This window comes from Varroa destructor, unplaced genomic scaffold (genome assembly GCF_002443255.2).
Source record: "Varroa destructor unplaced genomic scaffold, Vdes_3.0 BEIS01000003.1, whole genome shotgun sequence".
In the NCBI taxonomy this organism is placed as follows: domain Eukaryota; kingdom Metazoa; phylum Arthropoda; class Arachnida; order Mesostigmata; family Varroidae; genus Varroa; species Varroa destructor.
This window is the reverse complement of record NW_019211456.1, coordinates 3,182,665-3,192,664: the sequence shown is the minus strand read 5'-3', so window position 1 is coordinate 3,192,664 and position 10,000 is coordinate 3,182,665. Positions and strand designations below refer to the sequence as shown.

Here is a 10,000-nt window from a genome sequence, read left to right as displayed (position 1 = left end):
GCCCCATACTCCAAAAAAATCCTACACTAGCAAAAGCTCATGGACTAACTGAGATAAAGCTTAGGTTCACTCATCTTTCGGTTAACAAAAATACGTGCCGATCTATTTGTCTGTGTGCTTCTCCACAGAAATATGCATACGTTGAGCGGCTGCACTTTTTTGTGTGCTGGCGGAGTTTTGTCCTAGGCTATGCTGCGCTGGAAATTTGAACTCTTTCCACGATAAGCCTTTGCTTGCAGCTCATTCCATATCAAACAAATAGTTGGCATTAACCCTCGGGACGTTTATTTTAATTTATACGTGTATTCGCACTTACTTAGACAATAGTTTAAGTTCTTACCGATATAGAGAGATGCCGTTCTTCCAAGTCCCGAGGATTCCTCGCTAGTGCTTGGCTGTTGTTGAAAACCTGTGCTTGCGTTGGAAAACGTAAGTATATTGGTCAGCAAGCTTAGGCCTAATGACGCAGAAACTTGGGCAGTGGTTTTCCTATTATTTCGCCACACCTTCATATATATATATACACAACAGTGTTTACTACAATGTATAGCTGCCTACTATGGTTTGAATACTGTATACATTTTACTGATCACTCATTATTTAACAGAATAATGAATATATTTTGTGATTAGGCTATTTCGAACTTCAGAGGTACTTCAGGGATAGCATGCCTAGTGCGGAACCATGGCTCACACGTAATAAACGTTTCGTAAATATCATTCCTATACTTGGTGATGGCTGAGGCGATTACGAGGCTAGTATCATAAGCCAGCTTATCATAGGTCGCATGTTCGAATCATGACATGAACGCAAAACAGAGAGACCTTTTTCATATGGCAGCGCTATCTCTGCATAGCGATGATAACGATCATGAGCTCATCCCTTATCAAGGCGTTAGACGTTTGACGAGGAAATAAGAGGTGTTTTTTTTGAAAGGGAGAAATGCCACTTAATGTCAGCAATGCCTGAAGGGCAGGCGTCCGGGGCGCTTGGCTACGGAACCGAGCTCGCATCTTATGATCTTTCTGGTAGTAGTTAAGCCCAAAAACTCCACAACCTGAAGCTGTAAAAGTTTCTAGGCGCCCCAGGGCCGGCCAAGTGCTAAACACCTATATAAGTGGCATCTCCAGACACATGAATTGCTTGCCCTTGTTTTACATGAACTTACGTTCCCCAAGTTGCTGAGTCAGTGTGTCCGCGGTGGCTTCATCAGCTCCTTTAACCCCATAGATAGCGCTAAGCGACTCTTGAGGCTCTTTTGTCGTCGACGATTGCCTGTTGCAGAAAACAAGCCGAGATAGAAATGGTTAGTTAATTTATAAAAATATCTCGATCTTTTAATAAGAATATTCTGGAAATAAAAGACATTTTTCATATATAATAGTAATGTAAGTGCTAATTTTTTTGAGAAGTTGCAAATCTAATTCATAAACTTTCCTTCAGTATAGTGTTGGAAAAAAAGAAAACCCTCCAGAACTATAGGAGCTTTTCTAAATGAAACGCAATCTATAATACATTTTTCCTCAAATGAAGCGTATCTTGATATTAAAAAAAACTTTTCTTCGTGCAGTTTTCACGATTGGCATCTCGCTTAATCAAAAATGGCGTGGTATGTTGATGATTCACCATTGTTTTATTGCTTACATGTACGCTGTAAATATATTAATAATATCTTCCTAATACATGCCTTGTAGGTGACTGTGACATTCTCGAATGTGAACGCGATGGTGGCCTGGACGGGGGTCTACTTTCAGAACGACGATACTGGTCGAAATGATCGTTGAGAGCACCTCCGCTGTCGGACTCGGGTCCAGATCGCCCCCCGCGACCCTGGCTGCGTCCTCGTCGATCGGAGGCACCACCCTGTGATCAAACAAGAACAAATAAAAAGTTACCCATGAAAATCTTCGAATCTTACCCGGCACCGTAGGCATCGTGTTTTTTTTTAGACTTTTTCTGCGTGATAGATTGACCCAATGAACTAAACGAAAAATACAAACAAGTACAGTTTCTCGTTGACTCTCAACCGAAATACACAGCGTCGGTTGTCTCTGTAGTTGTGCAGTGCTAACGTGCTTGCTTACTAAACTTAGAAAGAGGGAGGAGGGGTCTAAGTTCGAATTTGGACGTAGACATCATTTGTTTTGTACTAGAAGCCAGCCGTTCAAAGCAATGCTCAACGGAATAAGTGCGGTACGTGATACTCGAAACTTTTATGTTTACACCGAATTGTTACGGGTAACGACAGCTGTTTTTTCTACGTCATTATAAAGTAAGAAAAGGAGTGGATAAGTTTCGGAGGATACAGTTAAGGGCAAAGCTAAGCCAAATCTCTAACCCATAATTTTTGATAGGTGAGACTAGAAAGTGATCGAAAACAACACTGGTCGATAAGAATCTGTATACTGTATAGTTGCATCAAGCAAAGTGTTCAACAGAATAGACCCGGCTGAGGAGGTGAGGATATCCCTTAAATATCAATTCCAAGACAAGGTTATGGAAGGTGCCTTTTAGGACTTTGGATGTATGGCTTTTTTAACATCCACTATTTTTTCTCGACCTTATATCGACGAATTGTTGCCTTTTCGCATCACACCCAAACGAAGGTAGTGACCACACTCTTGGCAATAAAAAAAGCATCTAAACCAGACTGAACGAGTTTTTCAAAACCTGACCTGAAAATTTGTCGCCGAAAATATGTAAATTTGTTGACAGCTAAGGAGAGCCATAACTTAGTTGACAGGACACTCATTTTTTGCTAGAATTAGAAACGGTCTTTGTTATGTCAAAAAACGGCCAATATTCATGTTCTAACCCAACAATTTTTAAGTAGACACAGAAACACAGAAAACACTAGTTACCTTCTAAAAAACTTTGTAGTTTATTCCAGTGCATAGGAAAGCACTTTACTACATCCAACCATACTGAGCCTCTTAAGGTGTAATTCTTCCTTCTCTCGGACGAGCGTACCGATTCAATATGCGCGCAGCCAATATATAAACAGCCTTTGTACTAGGTATCTAAGAGCAGTAATTGGCAAGAACGTGATTGGCTGGTTTTGAAAGTTGGCGGTACAAATGTATCTTTGCGTTTGCACGAAATTTGTTGGCTTAAGCACAGTGTCATGGGACAAACGCAGTACGAAGGCAGAAAAAAGTGCATGATTATAACAGTCGGCGAGCATATCTTAGGCGATAGGGAAAAAAATTGATGCCTCAGGCAACCGAACAGAAGAGAGGGAGGCGAGCCCGTGCATCTAGTTAGTCACAGGATATAGTAATGGTGCGACCTTGAGTTGTAGTAAAAGAACTATCAGGTGTTGACGACTGCGTGACTACAACACATATCGATATAAAAAAAACACTTCCGAGAAATAAAGCTGAGAAACATTATTAGACTCTTGTGAGAGACACTATTGACTATTAAAGATAGTGGTGTGGAATGAACGTGATTTCTAATACTTCGAACCTACCTAAAACCATCCACCTGCTGATTGTGACGCCACGCCTAGTAATAGATACTTATAAAAAGATATTTATCTTGTTTTCTATGACTCTTTTTAAATAACACTATACCACAAAGGAAGTAGACGGCGCTCTTTTAAGAAGTGCGATGTCTATTACTGTCAACTATCGCCAAACAATAATTAACACATGCAGAAGGGTCTTATAGAAAAAAAATAGATTAGAAAAGACCGGCTCCTCCGGTGTCCTTGGGACTTGTAACATTATTGTAGCGCTTTTAGTAAGCAATTAAAGTTTTCTACATAGCGTGGTGAACTTCTTTTTAAGGTAGCTAGCAGCAGGAACTTTACCTGGTTAGTCTGGTGCAACTGATTTTGTTGCACCATACTGTTATCTGTGAGGTAAGGCTGCTGAGCTCTCTGATGTAGGTTCACTATCTGCGAGGGTTGCGGACCGCTTATCATCGAGGGAAGACCCTGGCCCGCCCCCAGTCGATCCTATAAGACGAAATAATATCACAGCAGGAAATTATGATGATTAGACTACGCTCGGATGGTCTGTACTGGTATACGGTGAATTTCTATAAGTGAAGCACGAAAGTTACGCAAAAGTCCTAGTTTGTAATAAACAACTGCATATATTTTGAAAAAGTACGTAAGCTTATTACTGGCTATAGGCTTCATAAGACTTCACACATGTTAAAGGCCTGATCTATAAATAAATGATATCACACACTAAATTCAATTAGGCAATATTGCGCTTTCAACTGAAATATATATATATATATATATATATATATATATATATATATTTCAGTAGTGTATAGTGCTGTCGAACAAAAAACAAAATGTTTAAGAATTATTACGACACGGAAATTTGCCGGAACTTCTCACAACATGATTTTTTAGCAAATGGCCAATCATTAGAGCGTTAGAAACCTATTCTTTACGAAAAAACAGGTAAACATGTTAATACATATTGCTACTGATTTTGCGCAGCATTGGAATAACTATTAAGTTATTTATCTGAAGAAAGTTCTATCATCAACACATTTAGAGATAGTTATGGGCAAGCACTGACAAGACGTCAGAGGAAAAATCGAATCACGGAAAGCGACAGAATAGACGATATGCCCATCTTTGGGGAGCTTTCATAGGCAGGAGCCCTCGATGGACAACCCAGCGGCTCGAAGGAATTGATCATCTGGCGGCGGATTATCAGTGGCCCTACGACCAAGTTATACGGCGTGTCAGCTACAAAACCCAAATGAACGTTTCCTCCTGGACGAGACCGCTCCATCTTCGGAAAAGTTCCTCGAAAATCGGAGAGCAAAAGCTCAATCCTTCGAGAAGTTCAACAGTGTCAAACAAGCCCTAGCGCACGACTTGGAGCTGGATTTCAATGACATCATCAAGAACACAGACAAGTCTATAATCTTCGCACACGAATTTGACATTGCATGGGTACTTTATTTCGAGCAGTTCATCGCTGTAAGTCAGAAGCTCCTCAACTGTTTCATTTTCCAGAACTGGTGACCTATCGGGGTTTGAGATCGACATTGAGTTGAATATGTTAGGGACCGCACTGGGTACCAGAGCTGAGTGCACTAAGTGCCGTGTTAACCGTGTGTTTGGGCCACAGCAATGCGTGATCACTAGTGAGGGTCGCTAAACGAGCCGCCAAGCTTCTTGGTACCCCACTCGGTGTTGTCATTAATGGTCTAACGAGGCATTTTCGTAAGGCTCTGATAATTTTGTTTTGAGCAGAAATCAGTGTGGCTTATCCCAGTGGTCGGTGAGTCATTATTAGGTTGCAGTCAGAAGGCGTCAGCAGTGCTTCCTGTATCTTCGAAATGGGTACCGGTAACAGCGTGATCAAGACGACGGTCTAAATGGACTGCGTTTTTGTTACCCATCAATACGTACGTAACGTCGTATAATGTTGTGATTCTAAGTGCGTAAGTGAGTGGGGGATGTTGCTGGTCGTTATTATCTTTGTGCTTGTGTTCCATCGTTGCGGGTCTACAGCACAGGGCGTAGAAATGCTCATTCGCTATGTAAAAAGTCGTATGACCGAAGTTTTTTTTTTGACCGGTTTTTCCGAAGGAAGATCTCTGGCCGAAAGAAAGTAGCCGCTATGGATAGCCTGAGGCTCCCTACGACCCCCTGCGGGATTTCCGAGAAGTAGCGTTATGCTATCTTCAGTTTGCGCGGAAGTTCATCTTAATCACCAACCTGCTATATTACTTAATAAAAGCAGACTGTTAGTTCTCCTTGGGCCCGGGCACCAAGATGCCTTTCTGGCTTTGACGAAAGCTTTTACAGGCAGGTCAGATTTGCAGCACTTTTTGTAACATAATAGCGTTTACCAATCGAAATCCACACTGGTGTAAACGGTGTTTGGGCGCAGTTTTTACGCGGAGAAATGAAGAACGCACGGTGGCGTATGCAAATGGGCGACTTTCAGCATTTGTCAGAGACCTAATATTTGTCGTCTGGGTTCCATCTGTACGTGTGTGAGGGGCGCTTTACTGAAACCATCAACAGTAATGCGTTGAAGTACCTGCAAATTAGACGAGACCTCCGTCTAAAGTTGGCCCGATGGGGCTTGGAATTGCTGGAATACAATTTCGATGTCCGACAGCAGCGAACCGCCGCGCCAACATTCTGTCACGTCTACACACAGCTCTTCGAAGGAAGACCATGAGCTGCAACGTTGACTTCAGGTCGATTTCAATGCACTAATTCGCAAATCTACGCTGGGCTATTTCCCTTCCAGAAGGTTTTTCTGACGGTAAGCGAGTTCCTGTTGCATGGACTTCATTGTCTCGCACCACGAGTTCCTTGACTGGTCCTCGTACGATTAGCCGACCCAGCAACGTTAAGAACTGTTAACCGGCTGGTCTTCCGCTATTTTCTAAAGTATGGGTATTTTGAACATATATTCAGTTGGGGTATGTTCACAACTGGAAAATCTACCGGAGAATAAAACGGAGCCCGTAAATTTATTGACATGATGCTTCTCGAAGATGGAACTGGGGCGGTTACGTGTTCTGGGAGGTGCACGCAGTGTTTATAGATCACTACATTTGTCTCGTTTATACTTTTGTAGTTTGCCGAATGACTACCAGGATCTTAAAGAGACACTGCTTGCTTTTAAGGATTGTTATAATGCTATAGACGCCATCGTTATAAACAACGCAAGCGAACAAACCTCTACCAAGGTACCAAGATTTATAGTTTGCATCATTATACTAATAAAAGTTCCTATAGACTAGAGCTGGATAAACATATGACTTGCTATAACGTCTCCGCGCAACTAACTGAAAAGGTGCAGCCAATGCTTTAAGGCAGCAGTGGGCATCAGGTCTTGATTTGTAGGAACGTAGGAACTTCCTAGAAACAATGCAGTCAAAATTCTTCCGACTTTCCTCAGACGCGGACCAACAACATGTCTTTAATTTTTCTTGAAATATTCATCGAGAACACGAAGTCAATCACACAGAATTGCAAGCGGTCGACTTACGCACCTAAGAAGGCGTTAAAAAATATAGGCCTGTATTGATACAGGATTATAAGCGGCATAGACTCCGAATAAAGCTGTAGTTGGAGTGATCAGCAGCTACATTGTTTAAGTAAAAAGGTGCGTTTATAAGCACGCAAACGCGTCTTTTAGCGACAACTCTTTTGATGAGTACTGCATCGAAGTGTTTTCATTTAGACTCAAGTTAAAAACAGGAGTAACAAAATTTACTCCGAAAACACTGTGTATACACATACACGAACCCTATTTAGCCTTGTGGTTCTGAGCTAAAACTCAACAAGTTCTTCGACTAGGTAGTACTACATTCAGAGTCAGTCATCCTAAGGCCTACACATGACCTGCCTTCATCTACAAAATTTGCCAATGATTTTAATTTGTGAATACATTTAAGTAAGCAAATAACAACGTCATTCAAGATCGTTACCTCCTGTTGGGGGCCGAGTGATGTCTGATTGAGTTGGTGTTGTAGCTGCTGTGGCATTGTCGAGGACATTATCTGTTGTTGGTGTTGAGCTGATCCCAACTGCGACGCTCCCTGAGGATGACGCAGCTGTTGCCCCTGCTGTTGTTGCAGGTGGCTGCTTGATAGAGTTGCTCCGTACAGTGACTGCCTCCTCGGTGGTGACAGAGGAGTACCAGGACTCTGCAGAACTTGAGGCAACTGAGTGGGCATCTTCGGGTCCAGCTGGCTCGCAGGGACGCCCAGGTGGGGAAGCTGAAGGCTCGGATTGTTCAATGGGTCCTCCGTTGAGGGAGCCGACGAACCCCTTAGACCCAGTCCCGCCATGGCCAAGTCCCCCGGCACTTGATTCAAGCCAGGATGAGAGCCCGGCACCAGATAAGCCCCCGCCTCCAGATGGTTGGACACTCCCCCGATTTCTAAAACAAGAAATACAACATTAATTAGCCCATCTTTGGCGCCCTGTCTATATTTCGAGGCCATAATAAAGAAAATTGTTTTTAAAAAAACTGCTGCAAGAACCAGCATCAACTTGTACATCGATATTTACTACACATTGTATATAATCGCGATGATATTGCACGCACTTCGTGGCCATTAATTACTGTTAAGATGTTACTGACAGGCAGAACAAAAAAAAGTAAAGGGATTTCTGCTATGCCTAAGGGCTAACAGCCGTGGACCTATGACACCATTCAAATCAGCAAAATTCTCATTTTTTAAAACTTTATTAACTTAAAAAAGAAAGAAATAAACCTTCTAAGATCACATTATCTTAGGGAACTGACACAATTTGATATTATGTTCGCGCAGTACTGCTCGGACAGCACTCACTCGTCAAAAACCTCGAAAATGGAGGCTTGCAGTTAATGAATGAACCAATATCTAGCGCTTCACATTGTTGAAATTGCTAACAAAATCAATCATACACTATATGACGGGCGTCGATTCGTCAGGAAGAAAGGTGTTTCCTAGTGGGATCATTAGCAGGCCTATTCTAGGAAGATTTTGAGAAGTTGAATAGTATCACGGAGATATATTTATGGGCGTCAGAAACATTTGACTGGCCTTAGTACATGACTTATTTTCTTGTACTTGTATCTCTGTTTTCACGTATCGCCGTCCGGCATCCTATCAGACTGCTGGCTCCCAGCACAAACCAAGTCTGTTTATGCCCAGATTCGAACTTAGGCCACAACGTGCCCCTAAGATTAGTAGACAAATACGTTAGCCACAAAGCTATCACAAAGATCTGATTGTACTTACACCCTAATAATCGACCCAACCCGAGAACGATTTCATTAAAGCAACGACACCCAGATAGCGTTTGCGTCCTGTTCGCTTCTGGCGATGAGTGGTGCTGAGTGATGCTCGACTTGCTCTCGATAGTACGGATCAGCTATTGTTCTATTGAAATGACAGAGTGAACTGTCCTCAAACTTTTATCACCAAAAAAGGTGTCCAGATGACTAACGTGAATTATGAGTCATTGAAAATTGTGCCATGTTATGTAGCTAGCTCAGGCAAAGCAGTGTCCTAGGCCTCCGCATCAACGCCCTTGCCGCATCTATCACAAGATTAGAAGTATAGTCTTGATATCATTTGTATATGTTACGTTTTTGCAAAATGACGAGGGAAACGCATTTTCTGGCCATTCCACATCTATTGAATATATGTAATTCATCAGTACAGTGTCTATGTTTAACAATGTGATCGAAACGCATGAATTTAAATAAAACCTACATAAATATACTCATGAGCGGAATCGAGCTCACGGTATGAAATAATAGTAAGAATGTTGACGTTAAACCTTAGCACTTGAGAACTTCAGTTATTATACTTGAAATAGCTTATGATCAATTTTTTAATCCACAATATATTAACGCATGAGTCAATATTTAAGGCCGAAAGCACTAAACCCTAACCTAATCATTCCTCGAACTATTGAAAACAAAAATAATCACTGGCAACTTCTGACGTCCGGGAACTGCTTTTTGCGTCAGCTGTAACTAGCTAAATAGAAACGGTTGTTGAAAAGCTAAAGTTGCAGATCATCAGGTTCCAGGTCTCCTTCTAGACATAAACCGTACGATAATTGAACCTTAAATAATACGATATTATTTTTACTTGCCGTTTTTTATATCTATTTTCCAAGCTTGGAAAAATGTAATATAGCATATAATATGAATATTGGCTCGTACATTTTCTTGCCTCTGTGGTAATTAGTACAGCTCTTTCCCATGTGGTCACGACAAAGTTGTTACACGAAACAGCCATTGATGGCTACATGATTTACAGGATCACCATTAGTAACAATCTAGACCATGAAACATCGATTTCTGCTACCAGAATTATGATGATGTCTATTTTTCGTGTTAAACTCAGCTGGCCAAACGCTTTGTCGTTTTTCTATGTTATGTGGGACGGGCAGTAGCTAACGAGGACCACACTGTACCGGGAGTTTTAGCTTCGTCCGTCTGTTGAAGAAGCCGCGACCGTTAGCTGAAACATCGCTTTTCATCATCATATATAT

The 10,000-nt window shown here is 41.7% G+C and overlaps 2 protein-coding genes across 10 annotated transcripts in view; one reads left to right on the top strand and one right to left on the bottom strand.

The window, feature by feature from the left end:
• The window catches only part of Atac2 (Ada2a-containing complex component 2), a 93,560-nt gene extending 91,631 nt beyond the window's left edge, over positions 1-1,929 (top strand). For both annotated transcript variants that reach the window (XR_015324699.1, XM_086984901.1), the window contains one exon: positions 1,695-1,929. Coding sequence is in view for 1 of the 2 variants with exons in the window: in XM_086984901.1 (XP_086841027.1) it covers positions 1,695-1,698 (4 nt within the window). In the remaining variant the exon portion in view is untranslated. The remainder of the gene's footprint in view (positions 1-1,694) is intronic.
• The window catches only part of jp (junctophilin), a 54,863-nt gene that overhangs the window by 5,292 nt on the left and 39,571 nt on the right, over positions 1-10,000 (bottom strand). For all 8 annotated transcript variants that reach the window (XR_015324692.1, XR_015324693.1, XR_002672066.2 and 5 more), the window contains exons 8-12: positions 7,432-7,886; positions 3,815-3,961; positions 1,688-1,863; positions 1,169-1,275; positions 341-409 (exon numbers count right to left, since the gene is read on the bottom strand). Coding sequence is in view for 5 of the 8 variants with exons in the window: in XM_086984898.1 (XP_086841024.1) it covers positions 341-409; positions 1,169-1,275; positions 1,688-1,863; positions 3,815-3,961; positions 7,432-7,886 (954 nt within the window). In the remaining 3 variants the exon portion in view is untranslated. The remainder of the gene's footprint in view (positions 1-340; positions 410-1,168; positions 1,276-1,687; positions 1,864-3,814; positions 3,962-7,431; positions 7,887-10,000) is intronic.